The following is a 23,772-nucleotide window of genomic DNA, read 5'->3' as shown; positions in this document are numbered from 1 at the left end:
TGGTCGCGAGATCAAAATTCGGACGCTTGGCAAGTGACTCATATTTATGACGGTCGCAGTGTGCCGGGGGTGGTGGTCACGTAATCCCCTTTTGCGACCTTTCCGACACGTCAAGCCAAGCCAGATTCACTTAATAACCATGTGGCTAACGTAACAACTACAATGATTCATTGAACGACGGTGGCGAGAAATGTCACGAAACGGGGCAAAACTCACCTAATCTATCCCACGCTTAACGACAGAAACTTGGGGGGGGTGTCCGTTTTTGGTCATAAGTCGAGGACTACCTGTACTTCTGTATTATATCATTTTGTTAGACCAATAAAATTCCGCAGGCAAAGTTGCAACGGCAGTGGAAGAAGTGACTTCCGACGGGTCCTCGCACTTAGGACTGTTGCAGCATTCCCACGGTCCTGTGATCAAAAGCTGAGTGCTTGGCAACCGCTCTGTATTTACGACGGTTATGGTCCAGAGCTCACGTGACTGACATTTGCGAGTTTGGGGGCCTGCTGGACTAGAAGACCTTCCAGGGCCCCCCTTCCAACTCCTTTCCCCCCCCCCTGTGATTCTTCAAAAGGAGGTCAAAATGGGGACCAATCTTATCTCCGCAGGGATGATTTTTCACAGGGAGGGAGCCACCACGAAGAAGGCCCTTCTTCTCGGTCCCACCAGATGGATCTCCTTAATGGAGGGGACCCATAACATCAGGGCTGGTATTCACTTACTTTCCCTCCCGGTTCGCAAATGTCAGCGCATGTGCACCCCCTGTGCTCAGACTTCCACGCATTCGCTTTGATTGAAAACATGCGGAAATCAGTCTTTACTTCCCCAACGGTTTGGCCGGGGGTGGTTCCGACCGCCGTTACTACTGGTTCAACACGCAAAAAACTGCACTCTGATATGGAAGCATAAATATCATCAACGTAGAATGGAGTTTGCTCAGAAGCTGAAATACACCAATGAGAGGAGGAGTGGGAAACAGAAGGGAGAAGAAAGATGGGAAGAGAGGGATAAGAGAGAGGAAGAATGGGAAACAGAAGGGAGAAGAAAGATGGGAAGAGAGGGGTAGGAGAGAGGAAGAGTGGGAAACAGAGGAGAGAAGAAAGATGGGAAGAGAGGGATAAGAGAGAGGAAGAGTGGGAAACAGAAGGGAGAAGAAAGATGGGAAGAGAGGGATGGGAGAGAGGAAGAGTGGGAAACAGAGGAGAGAAGAAAGATGGGAAGAGAGGGATAGGAGAGAGGAAGAGTGGGAAACAGAGGAGAGGAGAAAGATAGGAAGAGAGGGATAGGAGAGAGGAAGAGTGGGAAACAGAAGGGAGAAGAAAGATGGGAAGAGAGGGATAGGAGAGAGGAAGAGTGGGAAACAGAAGGGAGAAGAAAGATGGGAAGAGAGGGATAGGAGAGAGGAAGAGTGGGAAGCAGAAGGGAGAAGAAAGATGGGAAGAGAGGGATGGGAGAGAGGAAGAGTGGGAAACAGAGGAGAAAAGAAAGATAGGAAGAGAGGGATAGGAGAGAGTGTAAGGGGGGAAGATGAGGAGGATAAGGAGGAGTGGAATGAAGAGAGAGGAGAAGGAGAAAGGAAGGGGAAGTAGAGTAGAAAAGGATGATGGAGGGAAGAAAGGAGGTAGGAGAGAGGCAGAAGAAAGAGGTGTATGGAGAGCAGAAGAGCCAATAATGGCTTTTATCTTTCTGGGCGCTGATGACAAGAGGAACTGATGTAATTACTACTTAATACAATAGGATATTGGCTACGTAATAGTATACATGTGATTATATGTTATGAAAGTGGAAAAATAAAAAAAGTATATTTTAAAAAAAACCTGCACTCTGCACATTTGCACTTAAAACGATCTGCACATGCGCACATTTTAAAAAATGAATAAAAAAAATCACGAACATTGTCCTGCGCCTGTGCAGAAGAGAAAATCAAGATGGCGCCGCTGAGGAGAGAACCGGTAGGGTGACGTGTCCGCCAGAATCACTGCCTATTCAGCCGAACCAGACCGAAGAGGTAGGAACCCACCTCTGCAGTTTGGTAACGGAAACACATCTGGGCATCAGAGCCGGATTTTCCTATAGGCTAACTAGGCTTCAGCCTAGGGCCTCGAGATCGAGAGGGGCCGACATTCAAATTGTTAGCAGAATTAAAATCACACTATTCTAACAACAGTGGACACTAAAACACGGAACCGAAAATAAGGAGAAATTCTACGCATAGGACTAATAAACAAACATAAACATGTATTGGTTAAGATCGTTCCAGCGCCACGGCAGTTGGGGAGCCCGCCCACGTTCCCGGCAACTGGCGGTCGGGTGAGAGGCGCGGCCGCTCCCAGTAGCCGCCCCGTTGACGCGGAGCCCACCAGCGGCCAGGCAGGTGAGGGCGAGGGGGCTGAGCTGGGCAGCTGAGCGCAGCAGGGGAGGCGGCTGGCCTCGCTGCCTTTGCCGCAGAGCAGAGCCACCCTCCGTCGGGAGGCCAGCTATATATATTGCAGGGGTGGGTTTCAACCGGTTCGTGGCGGTCCCTGCGAACCGGTTGGTCGCCGAACCCGGAAGTAAGTAACTTCCGGGAACGGCGAACGGCGCGCCCGCCCGCTCGCGGTCCTTACCTGGTTTTGACGAGTTCTGCGCTTCCACGCATGCACAGGACGCATACAGCGCCTGCGCGATCATCCAGGAGCAGCTGGAGCGTCGCGCAGACGCTAGTACGCATGCGTGCATCGCGCATGTGCACGAGGACGCCGCCGGCCCCGTTCCAACCGAACCGGTTGGAACAGGGCGAGAAACCCACCCCTGATATATTGATATATATTGATATATATCACAGTAATGATGTATTTTATTGTCTCTCATGTAATTTACAAACTTAAAAAAGGGAGGTGAAAGGGCCTCATAAGTGGAATAGCCTAGGGCCTCTTTTCATCTAAATCCGGCCCTCCTGATCGTGCGCAGAAGGTTCGTGATGACGTCTGGCTGCGTGGGTAGGCGGAGCCTCACGCCACTGCCACTACCAGTCCGCTCGAACCGGTGCGAACCGTCTGAATTCCCCCTCTGCATAACATTCCCTGCCTCCCACGTCGCTTCGCTTACTCCTACCTTGCAGGCAACTGTAGAGAACCTCGGGCCGGACCTCCACGTAGGAAGCGGTGGGGTCGAAGTAGCAAATGTTTTCAATCAGTTCTCCGTCGAGTTTCTGCGGAAAACATGAAGCCGAGAGAAGGGTCGTTGCGATTGAAGCCGGAAGGCTGGCGAAACAGGAGCGTCGGCTGGGGCAGAATGAGCTCTCTCCCGCTACGCGTAAAATTGCAACGAGGGGTACAAGTAGTCCTCGGCTTACAACGCTTCATTTAGTCACCGTTCGAAGTTACAACGGCACTGGAAAAAAGTCACCGAGGGCCATTTTCCACACTTACAAACAGGGCGGGAACTAAACCAACGGTGTCAAACTTAATTTCATCAGGGTTGTATTTGACCTTGGGGGTGGGGTGGGGGGGTTGGCGTGGCCAGGGGTAGTGGCCAGCTCAATGTCACACGTGTCAGGGGTGCCTGTGGAGGCCCTGAGCACTCTGATGGGCTCCCGAGGTCCGTTTTAGGCTGCAACGGCCTCCTGCAACACTCTGCCAGTGAGAATGGAGCTCGGAAGGGCCGTCCGCGTCCCTCCTGAGCTCCATTTTCACTGGCGGAGGCACCGCGGCTCAGTCCTGCACAGTTTCCAGGGTGGGCCCGCGGGTCAGATCTAAACGACCCTGGGCCTTGAGTTTGACACCCTGGATTGGCTAAGAGAGCCGAGGTGGCGCAGTGGTTAAATGCAGCACTGCAGGCTACTTCAGCTGACTGCAGTTCTGCAGTTCGGCGGTTCAAATCTCACTGGCTCAAGGTTGACTCAGCCTTCCATCCTTCCGAGGCGGGTGAAATGAGGACCCGGATTGTTGTTGGGGGCAATATGCTGACTCTGTAAACCGCTTAGAGAGGGCTGAAAGCCCTGTGAAGCGGTATATAAGTCTAACTGCTATGGCTATCTATCTATCTATCTATCTATCTATCTATCTATCTATCTATCTATCTATCTATCTATCTATCTATCTATCTATCTATCTGGGTGAAATGAGGACCCAGACTGTGGGGGCGATATGCTGACTCTGTAAACTGCTTAGAGAGGGCTGAAAGCCCTATGAAGCGGTATATAAGTCTAACTGCTATTGCTAACTGCTACTTCTATGCAAAGATTCCAAGCTAAGTTCTCACTTCACTCCTCCTTCCAGCCTGGCTGGCTGTTTCCAAAAATCAAACCAGTAGGGCCGTGATGGTGAACCGATGGTATGCATGCCACAGGTTGCCACAGAGCCATATCTGAGGGCACGTGAGGGGTTGCCCGATGTCAGCTCCAGCGTGTATGCGTGTGCTGGCCAGCTGGTTTTCGGCCTTCCGGGGAGCAGAGGGAGGCAGTTTACACCGTTTTCGCCCTCCCCAGGCTGCAGGAACACAGGTAAGGAGGGCGGGCGGGCAGGCAGGCCCACCGAAGCACCATACTGGAATGGTATCTGGTGCTCCCAACAGGCCGTACCAACCATAACGCACTACTGTTGTGCACGCGTACGCCGGGAGGAAGGCATTGCATGATGGGTGTGGGCACGGGCGCTACCAGCAGAAAAACGTTCGCCATCCCTGCTGTGGGGTCTCCCAAAGAGGAGGGTTCTTTGTTCCCTGGCGTTGGGGTTTCTCACCTGTATGCAGGTGCTCCAAAGCTCCACCTCCGGTGTGCCGGCCCACTGCGGGTACAAAATAAGCACCACGCATTTCAAGATGACGTGGACGAAGGCCGGAGGTTTCTGCATGGATCGGATGTCGGCAAAGGAGGTCCAGGGGTCAAGGCTCCAGATGCAGTTTTGCAGGTCCTGCAGCATGAAGCGGTAGAAGAGGACGCCTCCGCGCCGCCAGTCCCCAACATATTCGGCCTCTGCGACAATAAACCGGGATTTCAAATGAGGCTCCAAAGGAAGAGCTTTGAAATGGGTGGGCTTCCACTCCCAGAATCCCCCAGCCAGCCTGCTTTAAGAGGGGTGGGCTTCCACTCCCAGAATCCCCCAGCCGGCATGCTTTAAGAGGGGAGAACTTCCACTCCCAGAATCCCCCAGCCAGCAGGCTTTAAGAGGGGAGGGCTTCCACTCCCAGAATCCCCCAGCCAGCATGTTTTAAGAGGGGTGGGCTTCCACTCCCAGAATCCCCCAGCCGGCATGCTTTAAGAGGGGAGAACTTCCACTCCCAGAATCCCCCAGCCAGCAGGCTTTAAGAGGGGTGGGCTTCCACTCCCAGAATCCCCCAGCCAGCATGTTTTAAGAGGGGAGGACTTCCACTCCCAGAATCCCCCAGCCATCATGCTTTAAGAGGGGAGGACTCCCACTCCCAGAATCCCCCAGCCAGCATGCTTTAAGAGGGGTGGGCTTATACTCCCAGAATCCCCCATCTAGTACGCTTGAAGAAGTTAGAACAATTAATCAGTAGAACAACTTGCCTCCAGAAGTTGTGAATGTTCCAACACTGGAGATTTTAAAGAAGAGATTGGATAACCATTTGCCTGAAATGGTCCACAAAGGATCTTTGAGGTCTTCTAGTCCAGCCCCCTGATCAAGCAGGGGACCCTATGCCATTCCAGACAAATGCCTGTCCAGCCTCTTCTTAAAAACCTCCAGTGATGGAGAGGGAGGGAGGGATGGAGGGAGGGAGGAAGGAAGGAAGGAAGGAAGGAAGGAAGGATTAGCAAGCTGAAAGGGATCTTTGAGGTCTTCTAGTCCAGCCCCCTGATCAAGCAGGGGACCCTATGCCACTCCAGACAAATGATTGTCCAGCCTCTTCTTAAAAACCTCCAGTGATGGAGAGGGAGGAAGGGAGGGAAGGAAGGAAGGAAGGAAAGAAGGAAGGATGGATTAGCAACCTGAAAGGGATCTTTGAGGTCTTCTAGTCCAGCCCCCTGATCAAGCAGGGGACCCTATGCCACTCCAGACAAATGATTGTCCAGCCTCTTCTTAAAAACCTCCAGTGATGGAGAGGGAGGAAGGGATGGAGGGAGGGAGGGAAGGAAGGAAGGAAGGAAAGAAGGAAGGAAGGATTAGCAACCTGAAAGGGATCTTTGAGGTCTTCTAGTCCAGCCCCGGAAGGAAGGAAGGAAAGAAGGAAGGATGGATTAGCAACCTGAAAGGGATCTTTGAGGTCTTCTAGTCCAGCCCCCTGATCAAGCAGGGGACCCTATGCCATTCCAGACAAATGATTGTCCAGCCTCTTCTTAAAAACCTCCAGTGATGGAGAGGGAGGAAGGGATGGATGGAGGGAGGGAGGGAGGGAGGGAGGGAAGGAAGGAAGGAAGGAAAGAAGGATTAGCAAGCTGAAAGGGATCTTTGAGGTCTTCTAGTCCAGCCCCCTGATCAAGCTGGAGACCCTGTGCCACTCCAGACAAATGCCTGTCCAGCCTCTTCTTAAAACCCTCCAGTGATGGAGCACCCACAACCTCTGGAGGCAAAGTCTCAAATCTCCAGGGCCAACAACAATACTGCTTGGGGTTATTCTCTGCCCAACGTGCCTCGTACCCAAGACGTAGTATGGCTCCAGGTCTCCGGAATCCTCTTTCAGGACCTCGTGCATGGCGGCTTGCGCCATCTTCAGCATCTTCTGCAGGTCCTTGTGCGCGCAAGGCGAGAGCTGCTGCCTGGGTCCGAGGTTGAGGTCCAGCACCATGATCGCGTCACCGGTTGTGTTCCTCAGAGGCACCGCGATGTGGTTTTCCCCATAGAGGCGCTGAGTCACCACCAGTGCACAGTCTACGCTCTTGAACAGGTAATCTCTGAAGCACAAGCCAACACCAGGTTGTCGACTAAACCAGGGGCCTCCAACCTTGGCCACTTTAAGCCCGGAGGACTTCAATTCCCAGAATTCCCCAGCCGGCAAAGTTTTAAGTCTTGAGGACTTCAACTCCCAGAATTCCCCAGCCGGCAAAGTTTTAAGCCTGGAGGACTTCAACTCCCAGAATTCCCCTTGAGGACTTCAGCTCCCAGAATTCCCCAGCCGGCAAAGCTTTAAGTCTCGAGGACTTCAACTCCCAGAATTCCCCTTGAGGACTTCAACTCCCAGAATTCCCCAGCCAGGAAAGCTTTAAGTCTTCAGGACTTCAACTCCCAGAATTCCCCTTGAGGACTTCAACTCCCAGAATTCCTCAGCCAGCAAAGCTTTAAGCCTGGAGGACTTCAACTCCCAGAATTCCCCAGCCGGCAAAGTTTTAAGTCTTGAGGACTTCAACTCCCAGAATTCCCCAGCTGGCAAAGCTTTAAGCCCAGAGGACTTCAACTCCCAGAATTCCCCAGCCGGCAAAGCTTTAAGCCCAGAGGACTTCAACTCCCAGAATTCCCCAGCCAGCAAAGTTTTAAGCCTGGAGGACTTCAACTCCCAGAATTCCCCTTGAGGACTTCAGCTCCCAGAATTCCCCAGCCGGCAAAGCTTTAAGCCTGGAGGACTTCAACTCCCAGAATTCCCCTTGAGGACTTCAACTCCCAGAATTCCCCAGCCAGCAAAGCTTTAAGTCTTGAGGACTTCAACTCCCAGAATTCCCCAGCCGGCAAAATTTTAAGTCTTGAGGACTTCAACTCCCAGAATTCCCCAACCAGCAAAGCTTTAAGTCTTGAGGACTTCAACTCCCAGAATTCCCCAGCCAGCAAAGCTTTAAGTCTTGAGGACTTCAACTCCCAGAATTCCCCAGCCAGCAAAGCTTTAAGTCTTGAGGACTTCAACTCCCAGAATTCCCCAGCCGGCAAAATTTTAAGTCTTGAGGACTTCAACTCCCAGAATTCCCCAGCCGGCAAAATTTTAAGTCTTGAGGACTTCAACTCCCAGAATTCCCCAGCCAGCAAAGCTTTAAGAATGGTGGACTTCAACTCCCAGAATTCCCCAGCCAGCAAAGCTTTAAGTCTTCAGGACTTCAACTCCCAGAATTCCCCAGCCTGCAAAGCTTTAAGCCCGGAGGACTTCAACTCCCAGAATTCCCCAGCCAGATGGCCAAGTTTGGAGACCCTTGGGCTAAACCACAGGTAGTCCTCCTCTTGTGACCACTAAAATTTCCTTTGCTGCAGGTAGTCCTCAACTGTTTCTGTTGTTGAGCCAGACAGTCGTTGAGGTTTGCCCCGTTTTACGACCTTTCTTGCCATGGTTTTTGAAGCAAATCGTTGCAGTTATGGTAGCAAGACAGTTTTTACGTGAATTTGGTTCCCCCCCCCCTTGATTTGGGTGGACAGAAGAGCAATTGCCATAGTACCTAGACATATATACGGCTTCACGGTGCTTTTACAGCCCTGTCTAAGCGGTTTACAGAGTCAGCCTCTTGTCCCCAACAATCTGGGCCCTCATTTTACCCACCTTGGAAGGAGGGAAGGCAGAGCCAGCCGTGAACTGGTCAGGATCGAACTTCCTGGCTGTGGGCAGACTAAGCCCGCAAACTGCTTCCTAACAACTGCAACAACATTCCTTCCTTTCATTCATTCCCCTCATTTTAACTTTCTCATCTTCCTTCCTTCCTTCCTTCCTTCTCCCCCCCCTCCCTCCCTTCCTAACAGTAAAAGACAACAGAAGTTGTGGGCGCTCAATCACTGGAGGTTTTCAAGAAGAGAATGGACAGCCAGTTGCTGAAATAGTCTAGGGTTTCCTGCGTCAGCAGGGGGCTGGACTAGAAGACCTCCAAGGTCCCTTCCAGCTTCTGTTCTGTTCTATTGCCTATTCTATTCTATTCCCTCTTCCATTCCCTCTTCCATTCCCTTTTCCGTTCCTTATTCTGTTCTATTCTATTCTATTTTCTATTCTATTCTATTCTATTCTATTCTATTCTTATTGCTATTTTATTCTATTTCCTATTCTATTCCATTTTTTATTCTGTTCTATTCTATTCTGTGCTATTGTTATTGCTATTCTATTCTATTCTATTTTCTATTCTATTCTATTCTTATTGCTATTCTATTCTATTCCATTTGTTATTCTGTTCTATTCTATTCTATGCTATTCTTGCTATTGCTATTGCTATTGCTATTGCTATTGCTATTCTATTGCTATTCTATTGCTATTCTATTGCTATTCTATTCTATTCTATTCTATTCCTATTCCTATTCCTATTTCTATTCCTATTCCTATTCCGCTAGTGGTAGCCTATAGGTAAAGTTCTGCAACCCTGACCCCTACTGGTCAGACTAGGCGCAGCATGTTCCCGTCACAAGGAAGTGCTCAGCCAAACTCTCCATGACCACCGACTCGTCTCTCGGGAGAAGAAGAGTTACACTAATATTGTAGGGCAGTGGTCCCCAACCTTTTTATCGCCGCGGACCAGTCAGCCTTTGATAATTTTACCGTGGCCCGCTGAGCGCGCGCAGGGATTGGGGGGCGTTGTTCGTGACGACACATTGATTGTTCAGTATGGCTAGCGTAGATAGCGTAGCACAAACTGCGCCTACGCAAGGCTACGCTACTAGCGCTGTCTACGCTAGCCCTACGTAGCTGCGCAGGCGCTCTTAGGTTTTTTTCAGGAATCGGCCAGCGCTGAAGCGCTGAAAAGGAATGAGAAGGGCGGCGCTGGACACAGGGGGGCGGTGGGCCGCTGGTGACGTCAGAGTGCCACCAGCGGTCCAGTAACACCCCTTGTGCCAGTTAGCCCTAATTTGCATACAGAAAGAAACTATGGCCCCCGGCCGCTGCAGCGATCATGGCCCCCGGCAGCTGCGCGGCCCGGTGCCAGGTACTCCACGGCCCGGCACCGGTCCGCGGACCGGGGGTTGGGGATCACTGTTGTAGGGAATGCTAAAATTCGAAAATAAAAGCCTCTGACCATTGGGGATTACCTGGGGATTAAAACTGCAACTGGACGTGGGCAGGAAGGGCGGGGGAGGGTTAAGGTGTTCTTAATAGGCCCCTGGGATGAGTTGTAACCCCTGAGGACTTACTCAGTGGAACCAAAGGGGAGAGAATGGGTATAAAAACTCTTACTTTTGAATTCAGGAGTTAGGATTCTTAGGCCTAGAACTTACAGATGAAGTCTTGCTCAAGCTCACCACACTTTGCAAACTGCTTTTTGTTTTGGTTTCTTTTATTTTTGTTAATAAAATTCTCTTCTTACCGATCCAAGTTTTTGTAAGGATTTATTTCCAACAATATCAAAGAAATGTTGGATTGGAATCATTGAAGAAAGGACGAAAAAGGAGGGGGGGACAGAATGAAATGTGAACGACCCAAAAAAAAATAATAATAATAATTAAAAAATTTATTTTAAATAATTAAATTTGAATTGTTAAATTGTCCCACGCCGAGTTTTGGCTGTGACAAGTTCTCCCCTTCCGTGCTGGGGGATAGATGGGATTCTTCCTTGATTGGACCCTCAAGGAATTTATCTCTGGCGCACAAGCTTTCCGTCTCCATGCAAGCCGCCACAGTGACAGCCACACAGAGCATAAAGCCTCATGCCAATCGTTACTCATAAGATGCAAATAACAAGGGATCATCGCTTCGGTCTGCAAGGAAACCCCCCCCACCAAGCTCAAACAGCACCAAGGACCCCAGCAGTTCAATCCTGAGCTGCAACCAGTGGTGGGATTCAGCCGGTTCACACCTATTCGGGAGAACCGGTTGTTAACTTTCTAAGCAGTTGGGAGAACCGGTTGTTGGAAGAAATCTCATTTTATCCTCCCCTCCCCACTTGACGGGGCTAATCCTGTAAGGAAAGCAGGAAGGAAACATTCTGGTGTTGTTTCTAGCCTGATCTTCATTGCCCTGCTTACAGAAACTGCCTCTCCGATTAACCCTTATTCAGTAGCAAAATTCAAAAGATTTTTTACTACCGGTTCTGTGGGCGTGGCTTGGTGGGCATGCCAATCACCTCCAATAGACCGATTAGATCCCACAGATTAGGCCTCCTCCGAATTCCATCCGCCGGCCAGTGCCGACTGGCGACTACCCGGAGGAGGGCCTTCTCTGTGGCTGCTCCGACCCTCTGGAACGAACTCCCCGTGGAGATTCGAACCCTCACCACCCTCCAGGCCTTCCGCAAAGCCCTTAAAACCTGGCTGTTCCGACAGGCCTGGGGCTAAAGAGCTGTTGCCCCCGTCTCGAATGGTATGACTGTTGTGTGTTTTTAAATTATGTATTGTTATGTTTCGTCTTTTATTTTTTGTCTGTACCCCCCTTCCCTGATTTGAATTGTGAGCCGCCCTGAGTCCCCTTCGGGGGGAAAGGGCGGCATATAAATATAATAAAATCAAATCAAATGAAATGGCAGGGGGAAAATCCCCATTCCCTCCCCACTCCAGGGGAAAGGATATTGCAAAATCCCCATTCCCTCCCCACTCCAGGGGAAAGGATATTGCAAATCTCCATTCCCTGCCCATTCCCAGAGAAGGATACTGCAAAATCCCCATTCCCTCCCTACTCCTGGGAAAGGATACTGCAAAATCCCCATTCCCGCTTGACTCCAGGGGAAGGATACTGCAAAATCCCCATTCCCTCCCCACTCCAGGGGAAGGATACTACAAATCCCCATTCCCTCCCCATTCCAGGAGAAGGATACTGCAAAATCTTCATTCCCACCCCAATCTGGGGCCAGCCAGAGGTGGCATTTGCCGGTTCTCCCAACTACTCCAAATTTCCGCTACCGATTCTCCAGAACCTGTCAGAACCTGCTGAATTCCACCCCTGCCCTTATTGCATGGCAACAGCTAAGGCGAAAGCGCCCAAGGACCTGAGTGACGTTTGGTTGGCCACGCCCACCCGGTCACATGGCCACCGAGCCAAGCCTGCCCAGCTGGTCATTAGGGCAGAGGACCAATAGCAATAGCCATAGCAGTTAGACTTCTATACCGCTTCCTAGGGCTTTCAGCCCTCTCTAAGCGGTTTACAGAGTCAGCATATCGCCCCCAACAACAATCCGGGGTCCTCATTTTACCCACCTCGGAAGGATGGAAGGCTGAGTCAACCCTGAGCCGGTGAGATTTGAACCGCTGAACTGCAGATAACAGTCAGCTGAAGTGGCCTGCAGCACTGCACCCTAACCACTGCGCCACCTCGGCTCTTAATAACCAAGTTGTTCAATTATTTGAATCCCACCACCGGCTACAAATATCCTCTTCGGTTAGCAGCCCCACTGCCCCTTTTCTCCCCCACCTTCCAGGCTGGACCTCCAAATGCCCAACCCCAACCCCCCAACTCCCCCCCCCCCGGCTTACTTGAAGGCGTCGTCTTTCCTGGTGAGGATTGGGGCTGGTGGGGCGTTGATTTTCACCTCCCCTTTCCAATCCGAATCCAAGACTTTGCGCAAAGTGTAGTCGTGCATCTAGTTGGAAGGAGAAGGGAGAATGTCTCAGTGGGCTGGGTGGAGAAGGCAGACCTTGAGGCTAAGGGAGAAGACCAAGGAAGTTGCGGTTGGCAGGGGAAATGGAGTGAATGGTGGCACGAGTGGCAAAAAAAAAACCAAAACAACCTTCTTTAAGATTTTGTTCTGGGCAGAATGATTACTAAAGACAAAATGTATAGGGAAGGAAGGGAAGGAAAGAAGGAAAGAAGGAATGAAGGGAGGAAGGAAGGAAGGAAGGGAGGGAGGCAGGAAGGAAAGGAGGGAGGGTGAGTGGAGGGAAGGAAAGGAGGAAGGGAGGAAGGGAGGGAGGGAGAGTGGAAGGAAGGAAAGAAGGAAGGAAGGGAGGGAGGAAGGAAGGGAGGGAGGGAGGAAGAGTGGAGGGAAGGAAGGGAGGAAGGGAAGGCGGGAGAGTGGAAGGAAGGGAGGGAGTGGAGGGAAGAAAGGGAGAAAGGAAGAAAGGGAGGGAGGAAGCAAGGGAGGAAGAGTGGAGGGAAGGAAGGGAGAAAGGAAGAAAGGGAGGGAGGAAGGGAGGGAGAAAGGAAGAAAGGGAGGGAGGGAAGGAAGGGAGGAAGGGAGGGAGAGTGGAAGGGAGGTAGGAAGGAAGGGAGGGAAGGAGAGTGGAGGGAAGGGAGGAAGGAAGGAAGAAAGGGAGGGAGGGAGGGAGGGAAGGGAGGAAGGAAGGAAGGATAACTGAGTTGGGAGGCACCTTGGAGGGAGAGGGGAAGAAGGATTGAGTTGGAGGGCACCTTGGAGGTCTTCTAGTCCAACCCCTCTCAAGCAAGAGACCCCAGACCATTGCAGACAAATGTTTGTCAAATCTCTTCTTTAAAATCTCCAGATGGAGAAGGATGGAAGGAAAGGATGGGGAAGGAAGGAGGGAGGGAAGGAAGGAAGAAAGGAAGGAAGGAAGGAAGGAAGGAAAGAAAGAAAGGGGAAGGAAAGAAGGAAGGGAGGAAAAGTAGGAAGAAGGGAAGAAAGGATGGAAGGAGGAGGAGCAGTAGAAAGAGAAGGAAAAGGAAGGAAGGAAGGACAGGGAAAGGAAAGAAAGAAAAGACAGAGAAATGCATAAAAAGGTTTAAGATGTTTGAACAGTTGTGCTAAGAGCCAAGGTGGCGCAGTGGTTAGGGTGCAGTACTGCAGGCTACTTCAGCTGACTGCTATCTGCAGTTCGGCTGTTCAAATCTCAAGGTCGACTCAGCCTTCCATCCTTCCGAGGTGGGTAAAATGAGGACCCGGATTGTTGTTAGGGGCAAAATGCTGACTCTGTAAACCGCTTAGAGAGGGCTGAAATCCCTATGAAGCGGTATGTAAATCTAACTGCTATTGCTATAGGTAGAATGATATTTATACCAATTCTATCCTTAAATGCACGTGTTGTTATTCTGAAACCTATTTCCTTTTCTTTTAATCTCTTCTCTTTCATGCCTTGGCCTTATTTCTCCTCTCCTCCCTTCCTTGTTCACAGGTGGGAGTTTCCTCCAAAGGGACCAGAGCGAAAGATGGGAACATTTTCAGTGGGGCCCTTGGAGGCTCAGAAAACAGCTCGCCCAGAAGGATCCCATTCTTAGTATCTGGTTTGGCAGTTTTGCTGGCCTCATGGATTATAAACTGCCTGTATTTGTGACATGGTGGGGAGGAGAGAAACTGTGAAACCGACACAGAGCTGAAGAAGCTCCTTGGAGGAGAAGCAAAACGTCTTCAAAAGAAAAAACAAGGAAGTCCAGTTGCCTCCTGAAAAAAGCCCCTTTGGGACAACCAGGACCTGGAGGACGGAGAATCTCTACAGATGTTTAGCTACGCAATTTGGGATGAAGACCCTTGGAATGGTTGTGGGAAAAGGAATGGATTTCCAGAGGGGGGGAAATTGCAGACTACAGGAACCATTTGCAGCACTCAGGTGACTCTGAGGACACAGAGAAACCTCCAATAGCAATAGCAGTTAGACTTATCTACCGCTTCATAGGGCTTTCAGCCCTCTCTAAGCGGTTTACAGAGTCAGCATATTGCCCCCAACAACAATCCGGGTCCTCATTTCACCCACCTCGGAAGGATGGAAGGCTGAGTCAACCCTGAGCCGGTGAGATTTGAACAGCCGAACTGCAGAACTGCAGTCAACTGAAGTAGCCTGCAGTGCTGCATTTAACCACTGCGCCACCTTGGCTCCAAGTGGCCTCAATGACCCTCTAAAAGGATGCAAATGACCAGCTGCCTGCAAGTTTTAAATTTCTGGGCATTTATATCTCAGAGGATCTCTCGTGGACCATGAATGCTAACGTGCTTGTGAAGAAGGCCCAGAAGAGGCTGTACTTCCTGAGTTATAGTTTATATTTATTTATTTTATTTATTAGATTTATATACCACTTCATAGGGCTTTCGGCCCTCTCTAAGCGGTTTACAAATTTTTTTTTTAGCAAATTGAGTCAGCAACTTGCCCCCACAGTCTGGGTCCTCATTTCACCCACCTCGGAAGGATGGAAGGCTGAGTCGACCTTGAGCCGGTGAGATTTGAACCGCTGAACTGCAGATCACAGTCAGCTGAAGTGGCCTGCAGTACTTCACCCTAACCACTGCGCCACCTCGGCTCTTATAGTTTATAGTTTTATTGATTTGTATGCCGCCCACTCCCGAAGGACTCCGGGCGGCTTACAATAAAACAAGGGAGGGGGAATAATACACAAACAACATTAAAATATACAACAGTCACAATCTCCGGGGGGGGCTGGATATTTCGAGAGCCCCCCGGCCTGCTGGAGCAGCCAGGACTTAACAGCTTTGCGGAAGGCCGGGAGGGTAGTAAGGGTCCGGATCTCCACGTGGAGGTCATTCCAGAGGGCTGGAGCTGCAACAGAGAAGGCTCTCCCCCGGGGAGTCGCCAGCCGACATTGGCTGGCAGATGGAATCCGGAGGAGACCTAACCTGTGTGATCTGATCGGTCTATGGGAGGTAATCGGCAGGAGGCGGTCTCTCAGGTACCCAGGTCCGATGCCATGAAGGGCTTTATAGGTAACGACCAGCGCCTTGAAGCGGATCCAGAGACTAATGGGTAGCCAGTGCAGCTGAGAATGCTCAGGAAGATAAATCTATCTCGGCATCTACTTCTGTCCTACTATCTCAGCACCATTGACTGTGTCCTGACATACGGCATTCTTCCATGGTACGAGAGCAGCTCCGTAGCCGACAAAAACGCTCTACAGAGAATCATTAAAACTGCCCAGAATATCACTGGCCTCCAACTACCAGCCCTGGGTGACATCTTCGCATCTCGCTGTTTGAGGAAGTTGCATAACATTCTCAGAGACTCTTCCCGTCCGGCTTACAATCTGTTTGGAGTCTTGCCTTCTGGCAGAAGATACAGAACTATGAAAACTCGGACCAATGATATGACATTATATGGATTTGTGGAAATACCATCTCCAAGAAATCATAAACTGAGATTTGAAAGAGACACCAGTAACAATAGAAAAAGAAAGGGAGGGAAGAAGGAAGGAGAGGAGAGGAGGAAGGAAGTAGTGAAAGGAGGGAAGAAGGAAGGGAAAGGAGAGGAGGATGGAAAGGAGAGAAAGAGAAGGAGAGACGGTAGGGAAGGAAGAGGAAGAGTGGAGGAGAGGTAAGGGAAGAAGAAAGAGATAAGGAAAGGTGGGTAGAAGGGAGAGTAAGAGAAGGAGAGGAGGGAGGGAGGGAGAAAAAAGAGAAGGAGGGAGAGTAGGAGGGGGAAGAGAGAGGGTAAGAGTAGGAGAGAGGTAAGGGAAGAAAGAAGGGGAAGGAGAGGAGGTAGGAAGTAGAGAAGGAAGGGAGAGAGAAAAGAAAAGAAAGAGAAAATAAGGTGGTGTCATAATAGAGGCTTGGGATGGTAATCAATACAATTGAAACTGTACTCTATAATTTCTTAATTGGAATAACAATAGTATAAGATGGGCAAAGAAAAAGAATAACCATGTTTACCTGGAATTCTATATATATAGCACATTACAGATTATCCATATTTGGTTATAAATAGCTAATTATAGAAAGGGAAAATACTCATTGCAAAGAAACCGGAACTGCCCTATGATTTTTGATGGAACTTTTGGTTCCTATGTTGTCCTAAGTCAGTGGTTCCCAAACTTGGCAACTTTAAGACTTGTGGACTTCAACTCCCAGAATTCTCCAGCCAGCTCTACAGAGCTGGCTGGAGAATTCTGGGAGTTGAAGTCCACAAGTCTTAAAGTTGCCAAGTTTGGGAACCACTGTCCTAAATCATGTGTTTGTTGTTGATGTGTTTATGTGTGTAAAATAAAAACTTAAAAAACAAACAAACTCGGACCAGACATCTCCGGAATAGCTTTTATCCCAGAGCCGTAGTTGCACCCAACAAGGAACTAAAGGGCCACATTCAGTGAGCTAGTGGACATCACAACGTGGTCTGTGGTGTGGGTGTTTGGGTGGTTTAAAGGGCGGGGAAGTTTTTGGGTGGGTGGGTGGGGGTGTGTTTGGGGATTGCCATGTGTGTTGGGCCGGGTCTCTGGCTGTTATTTGAATTCGTTGTATGGGTAACTGTGTATATATGTACAATGACAATAAAGTCAACTCCAGTTGCCTCCTAAAAAAAAATAAACACCTCTGGGATGGCAGAGAATCTCTACAGATCTTTGTTAAATTCACACCTTTTCTAGTGAGCAATAGCAGTTAGACTTATATACCGCTTCATAGGCCTTTCCGGCCTCTCTAAGCGGTTTACAGAGAGTCAGCATATTGCCCCCAACAATCCGGGTCCTCATTTTACCCACCTCGGAAGGATGGAAGGCTGAGTCAACCCTGAGCCGGTGAGATTTGAACCGCTGAACTGCTGATCTAGCAGTAGCCTGCAGTGCTGCATTTAACCACTGCGCCACCTTGGCTCAGGTTCTGGATTTCGGTAGCCCTGCCTTGGTCATTCCGACCAACAGCAGATTCCTGGATCTCAGACTCCTTGGGGATATCTTTCACTTGATGTCTACTTTGTGTGTGTGTGTATAACGTCAGATGGGAGAGATATCAGGGATAGACTACTCTACTCTACTCATTTCTATTTCAATTCTAATAAGGAGTTTAGCTTCTCTCTCTTGAAAATGTAAGCTAGCATAATGCAAGCTAGCTTTAGCTTTCAAACAGTTCATTTAGTGACCAAAGTTACAACGGCATTGAAAAAAGTGACTGATGACCATTTTTCACACTTAGCAACCATTTTTCATACTTAGCGACCGTTGAAGCATCCTCATGGTCATGTGATCAAAATTTTGATGTTTGGCAACAGATTCATATTTATGATGCTTTCAGTGTCCTGGGGTCATATAATCGCCTTGTATGACCTTTTGACAAAATATAATTTTTAATCAAGCCGCCCCCCCCCCCCCCGGGTCAATGGTGTCCCTCTTTACCAATCTGAAAATCTGGTCACCTTAGGGATGGCTCATTAGCACCCACACCAGGGGTGGGTTCCTGCCAGTTCTAAGCTCTTCTATAGAAGAGGTTCCACAAATCTACCGTGCCGTTTAGAACCGGTTCCAACTCCCTCCCCCCCCCGCCCGTCCGCACATCATCAAGATGAAGAGCGAGAGGAGGAATTCTGGGAGTTGAAGTCCACAAGTCTTAAAGCTGCCAAGTTTGAACACCCCTGGGTTTTTTTTCCCTAAAGGGTTAGAGGGTCTTGTAACTTGACAGCTTTAAGACTTGCGTGCTTCAAATGCCAGAGTTTCTGAGCCAACATGACTGGAGGAGGAATTCTGGGAGTTGAAGTCCACAAGTCTTAAAGCTGCCAAGTTTGAACACCCCTGGTTTTTTTTTTTCTAAAGGGTTAGAGGGTCTTGTAACTTGACAGCTTTAAGACTTGTGTGCTTCAAATGCCAGAGTTTCTGAGCCAACATTTTGGTTGCTAAGCAAGAGCGTTGTTAAGTGAGTTTCACCACATTTTATAAGTTGGCACGCCCACCCAGTCAAAACTGCCAAGCCACTCCCACTCATTCACATGGCTGGCAAGCCACTCCCACCTGGTCACATGGCCAGCAAGCCACTCCCACAAAGCAGGCCACACCTACAGAAGAGGTTCTAAAAAAATTTGAAACCCACCACTGACCCACACCCTTTAATGCAATGTATGTGACTCCTCCCGCACGCCCCACACATGCTCATGTGACCCCCCCCATCACACTCTTCCCCCTCCGCACATGTGCCTTGCTAACTCCCCCCACCCATTTTTGGCTTCCAGATTGGTGCGGGAGGCGCACCCCCCTCCCGCACCCCATTTTGGGCCTGGAAGGGCAGAGGACCAACCTGGAAGCCGAAATGGGGCACGAGGCCCCCAAAATGCAATGCAAGCACCCCTCCCTGGGCATGCGCAATGCCCCTGCGCATATGCACATGTGTCCCCCACATGCCCCCCCCGACGCATGCACAGCAAAGACCAGCTGGCTGGCAGGAGGCGTGCACGCACGCACATTGGAGCTGGGCTGGGGCAACAGCTGGCGTGCCCGTAGAAAGGGCTCTGCGTGCCATCTGTGACATGCGTCCCTTCGCCCTCTCAGCTACATGGAGTTTCCATTTTCCCCCACTCGAGAGCCCCGAAGAAGTCCTCAATAATAGAGCATAAACTCCACCTGCTGGCAATTCTCAGCAGAAGCAGAGAAATTCGTTTCCTCCACAAGTCCTTTTGAATGTAGGGAGTCCTCGACTTACGACCAAATTCCTATTCTGCTTGTTTGGGGGATGACTTGCGGTAAAAAGGAGAAGAGGGCTGTAATAGAATTACCCGGCTCTCTCCAGGCTCCATGAAGTAGGCGGTGATGCTCTGAAGGCCTGGCGCACGGCCCGAGAGCCACTCCACTCCGGCCAGGACGACCTGCAGCAGACTCTGCTGGGTGCGGATGTGATGGTAGGCTATGCTGAAGGAGTGTGCGATCCCCTGAGGAAGAACAAAGTTATCGTTGCTTGTTTATTTATTGTTGAGGTTCACCCGCCTGAAAGCAGGCTGGCCTCAGATAGAAAGTCCCTACAGAGAGTGGTGAGGACAGCGGAGAAGATTATAGGAAGCTCGCTTCGGTTATTCAGGATGCCCGCGGACAATATGCCTATATGCCTAGAGCTCAAAGCATTGTTAGAGACCCCACACCCACCCACTTCATGGTCTGTTTCTGTCGCTCCACTCTGGGAGGGGGTTTCAAAGTATTTCCAGCAGGACTTGCAGATTCTGTATCAGCTTTGTCCCCTGTGCCGTCTGGTAGACTTGCAAGATTCATTTTTCTCACCATGTGCATGGATACCTCCGAACTGGACTGTGTTGTCTCTACAATATACCGTATTTTTCGGAGTATAAGGTGCACCAAGATTTTGAAGAGGCAAATAAAAAAAAAAGGTTTTGCACTCTGTAGACTTACCAAAAATGGCCCGTTTTTCGCAAAAACGGGCCTGTTTTTTTGTCCAAAAAAGGACATGCATAGCCTTAAGGAGGTTTATAGAGTGCTCATGGGGCTGGGAGGGGGGCTCATTTGTGCCCTCCCCAGCCCCCAGGAGCACTCTGGAAACCTCCTAAAGGCTATGCACGGCCATTTTGGTGAAGTGGGTGGAATTTTGGGCGGTCAAAAATGCTGAATTCATTTCATAAGACGCACCCAGATTTTCTCCCTCTTTTTTTGGGTGGGGGGGAAGGTGCGTCTTATACTCCGAAAAATACGGTATGTGGGCATATGCATAATTTTGTATTTTTTTATTTATTTTGTCATGTTCATGTAGTGTATATTGGAGGTGGTTACCCTTTGAGAACTGAAAGCATTTCATTTTAATACAGGCAGATTAGTGTACGAAGTATCAATATAGCTATTCTAATTCTATTCTAATTCTATTTCTAATTCAATTCAATTCTTTATTCTAATTCTAATTCTAATTCTAATTTCTATTCTATTCTTTATTCTAATTCTATTCTATTCTATTCTTTATTCTAATTCTATTCTATTCTATTCTTAATTCTAATTCTATTCTTAATTCTAATTCAATTCAACTCTATTCTTTATTCTAATTCTAATTCTATTTTATTCTATTCTATTCTTAATTCTAATTCTAATTCTAGTTTTAGTTCTAGTTCTATTCTAATTCTAATTCTAATTCTAATTTCTATTCTATTCTTAATTCCAATTCCAATTCCAATTCCAACTCCAACTCCAACTCCATTCCATTCCATTCCATTCCATTCAATTCCAATTCCAATTCCAATTCTATTCTAAATTCTAATTCTAATTCTAATTCTAGTTCTATTCTAATTCTAATTCTAATTCTAATTTCTATTCTATTCTTAATTCCAATTCCAATTCCAATTCTATTCTATTCTATTCTATTCTATTCTATTCTATTCTTAATTCTAATTCTAATTCTAGTTCTATTCTAATTCTAATTTCTATTCTATTCTTAATTCCAATTCCAATTCCAATTCCTATTCCTATTCTATTCTATTCTATTCTATTCTATTCTATTCTATTCTATTCTATTCTATTCTATTCTATTCTATTCTATTCTGTGCAATGGAATTCTGGGAGTGGAATTCCTCCCCTCTTAAAGCCTGCTGGATGGTTCATGGAATCCAAGCCCGTAAGGCTGTGAAACGTTACCTTGGTCTCTCCTAAACTCCCCCAAAGGAGCAGCTAACGGGGGCCTTTCTAACAAAACCCAGACAAGCCCCCCCCCCAGTCCTGGCTACCCACTTTAATTCCCACCTGATAGTAACGGATCTCGTGGGGGACGAAGATGGTTTTCTTCTTTGTGTCCTGGAGCGTGTCCAATCCGAGGATGCCGAAAACTCTCCTCCGGACGTCTTCCAGGGGCAGCACCAGGAAAGAGCCCCTCTGCTCCTCTCTGGGCCGGTCTGGGTTCCAGAAGTGGATGTTCCCATGCAGGTGAACTCGGGGGACGTGGATGGGCTTGTCGTCCAAGGCGGCTGCAAAGCTGGGGTGGTGGTGGGGGGTTCGGGAGGGAAGAGGGGCTTTGGTGAGGGGATCAGCAAACAGCAGCAGCAGAAGAGGAGGTGGGGGGCTGCCCCATAATTTGCACCAGGGGCAAAGGCAAAATAGCCGATATCTCTCCCATGAATGGATGCATGGATGGATGGATGCATGGAAGGCATGAATAGATGGAGCGAGAAATTGATGGATCGATGAATGGAGGGAGGGAGGGAGGGAGGGATGGGCAGGCAGGCGGGCAGGCAGTTGGAAAATAGATATGGATAGATGGATGGATGCATTGAAAGATGGATGGATGGATGGGATAAAAAGATGGACCAAAAAACTGATGGATCGATGAATGGAGGGAGGGAGGGAGGGAGGGAGGGAAGGAGGGAGGGATAGGCAGGCAGGCAGGCAGTTGGAAAATAGATATGGATAGATGGATGGATGCATTGAAAGATTGAGGGATGGATGGATGGATGGATGGGATGAATAAAAAAATGATGGATCAATGAATGGATGGATGGATGAAGGGAGGGAGGGAGGGGGGATGGAGGGATGGGCAGGCAGGCAGTTGGAAAATAGATATGGATAGATGGATGGGTGGATGGATTGAAAGATGGATGGATGGATGGATGGATGGGATGAATAGATGGATCGAAAAGTCCCTGAATGGATGAGATAGATGGATCAAAGGATCGAGGACTAGATGAATGGATGGGATAGAGGGATGGATTGAAAGATTGATGGATTGATGAGTGAATGGATAGATGGATGGATGGATGAATAGATGGATGGATGGATGGATGGATGGATGGATGGATGGAATAAAATAACAGAGTTGGAAGGGACTTTGGAGATCTTCTAGTCCAACCCCCTACTTGGGCAGGAAATCCTCTCCCATTTCAGGCAAATGGTTGCCTAATCTCTTCTTGAAAACCTCCAGTGATGAAGCATTCATAACTTCTGGTGGCAAGCTGTTCCACTGGTTAATTGTCCTCACTGCTAGGAAAGGCCTCTTTAATTCCAGATTGTTTCTCTCCTTGATTAATTTCCACCTGTTGCTTCTTGTCCTGCCTTCAGGGGCCTTGGAGAATAGGGAATGGGGCAGCCTCTGAGATATTGGAACACTGCTATCATGTCATCCCCCAGTCCTTCTTTTCATAAAAAAGGATGGTTGAATTGATAATGGATGAGATGGATGGATGAGATGGATAGATGGATTGAAAGAGTGATGAGTGAATGGACAAGTGGATGGATAGATGAGTAGATGGATGGATGGGTGGATGGATGGATGGATGGATGAATTAATGGATGGATCAAAAATCCATGAATGGATTGATAGATAGATCAAAGATTGATGAATGGATGAGATAGGTAGATGGATTGAAAGATTGATGAGTGAATGGACAGATGGATGGATAGATGGATGAGTATATGGATGAATGGATGGGTAGATGGATGGATGGATGGATGGATGAATTGATTAATGGATAGAAGGATGGATGAATAGATGATCGAAAAATCCATGAATAGATGGATGGATCAAAAATCCATGAATGGATGGATAGATAGATCAAAGGATTGATGACTGGATGGATGGATGGATGAGATGGATGAATTAATGGATGGATGGATGAGATGGATGCATGGATTGAAAGATTGATGAGGGAATGGACAGATGGATGGATAGATGGATGAGTATATGGCTGAATGGATGGGTAGATGGATGGATGGATGGATGGATGGATGAATTGATTAATGGATAGAAGGATGGATGAATAGATGATCGAAAAATCCATGAATAGATGGATGGATCAAAAATCCATGAATGGATGGATAGATAGATCAAAGGATTGATGACTGGATGGATGGATGAGATGGATGAATTAATGGATGGATGGATGAGATGGATGCATGGATTGAAAGATTGATGAGGGAATGGATAGATGGATGGATAGATGGATGAGTATATGGATGAATGGATGGGTAAATGGATGGATGGATGGATGGATGGATGGATGGATGGATGGATGGATGGATTGATTGATTGATTAATGGATGGATGGATGGATGGATGAATTGATGGATGGATCAAAAATCCATGAATGGATGGATAGATGGATCAAAGGATTGATGACTGGATGGATGGATGAGATGGATGAATTAATGGATGGATGGATGAGATGGATGCATGGATTGAAAGATTGATGAGGGAATGGATAGATGGATGGATAGATGGATGAGTATATGGATGAATGGATGGGTAAATGGATGGATGGATGGATGGATGGATGGATGGATGGATGGATGGATTGATTGATTAATGGATGGATGGATGGATGGATGAATTGATGGATGGATCAAAAATCCATGAATGGATGGATAGATGGATCAAAGGATTGATGACTGGATGGATGGATGAGATGGATGAATTAATGGATGGATGGATGAGATGGATGGATG

At 48.5% G+C, this 23,772-nt stretch overlaps 1 protein-coding gene across 1 annotated transcript in view; it reads right to left on the bottom strand.

Moving 5' to 3' along the window:
* The window catches only part of EFCAB5 (EF-hand calcium binding domain 5), a 29,052-nt gene that overhangs the window by 1,667 nt on the left and 3,613 nt on the right, over positions 1-23,772 (bottom strand). Inside the window, exons 4-9 of the mRNA XM_087702854.1 lie at positions 21,082-21,310; positions 19,128-19,280; positions 12,237-12,343; positions 6,582-6,835; positions 4,725-4,957; positions 3,097-3,193 (exon numbers count right to left, since the gene is read on the bottom strand). Coding sequence (XP_087558980.1) covers positions 3,097-3,193; positions 4,725-4,957; positions 6,582-6,835; positions 12,237-12,343; positions 19,128-19,280; positions 21,082-21,310 — 1,073 coding nt within the window. The remainder of the gene's footprint in view (positions 1-3,096; positions 3,194-4,724; positions 4,958-6,581; positions 6,836-12,236; positions 12,344-19,127; positions 19,281-21,081; positions 21,311-23,772) is intronic.

Source organism: Thamnophis sirtalis, unplaced genomic scaffold (assembly GCF_051295495.1).
Source record: "Thamnophis sirtalis isolate CommonGarterSnake01/CBP01778 unplaced genomic scaffold, rThaSir2_p1.2 scaffold_17, whole genome shotgun sequence".
Lineage (NCBI taxonomy): Eukaryota > Metazoa > Chordata > Lepidosauria > Squamata > Natricidae > Thamnophis > Thamnophis sirtalis.
The sequence above is the reverse complement of the archived record's forward strand: the minus strand, read 5'-3'. Positions and strand labels throughout refer to the sequence as shown.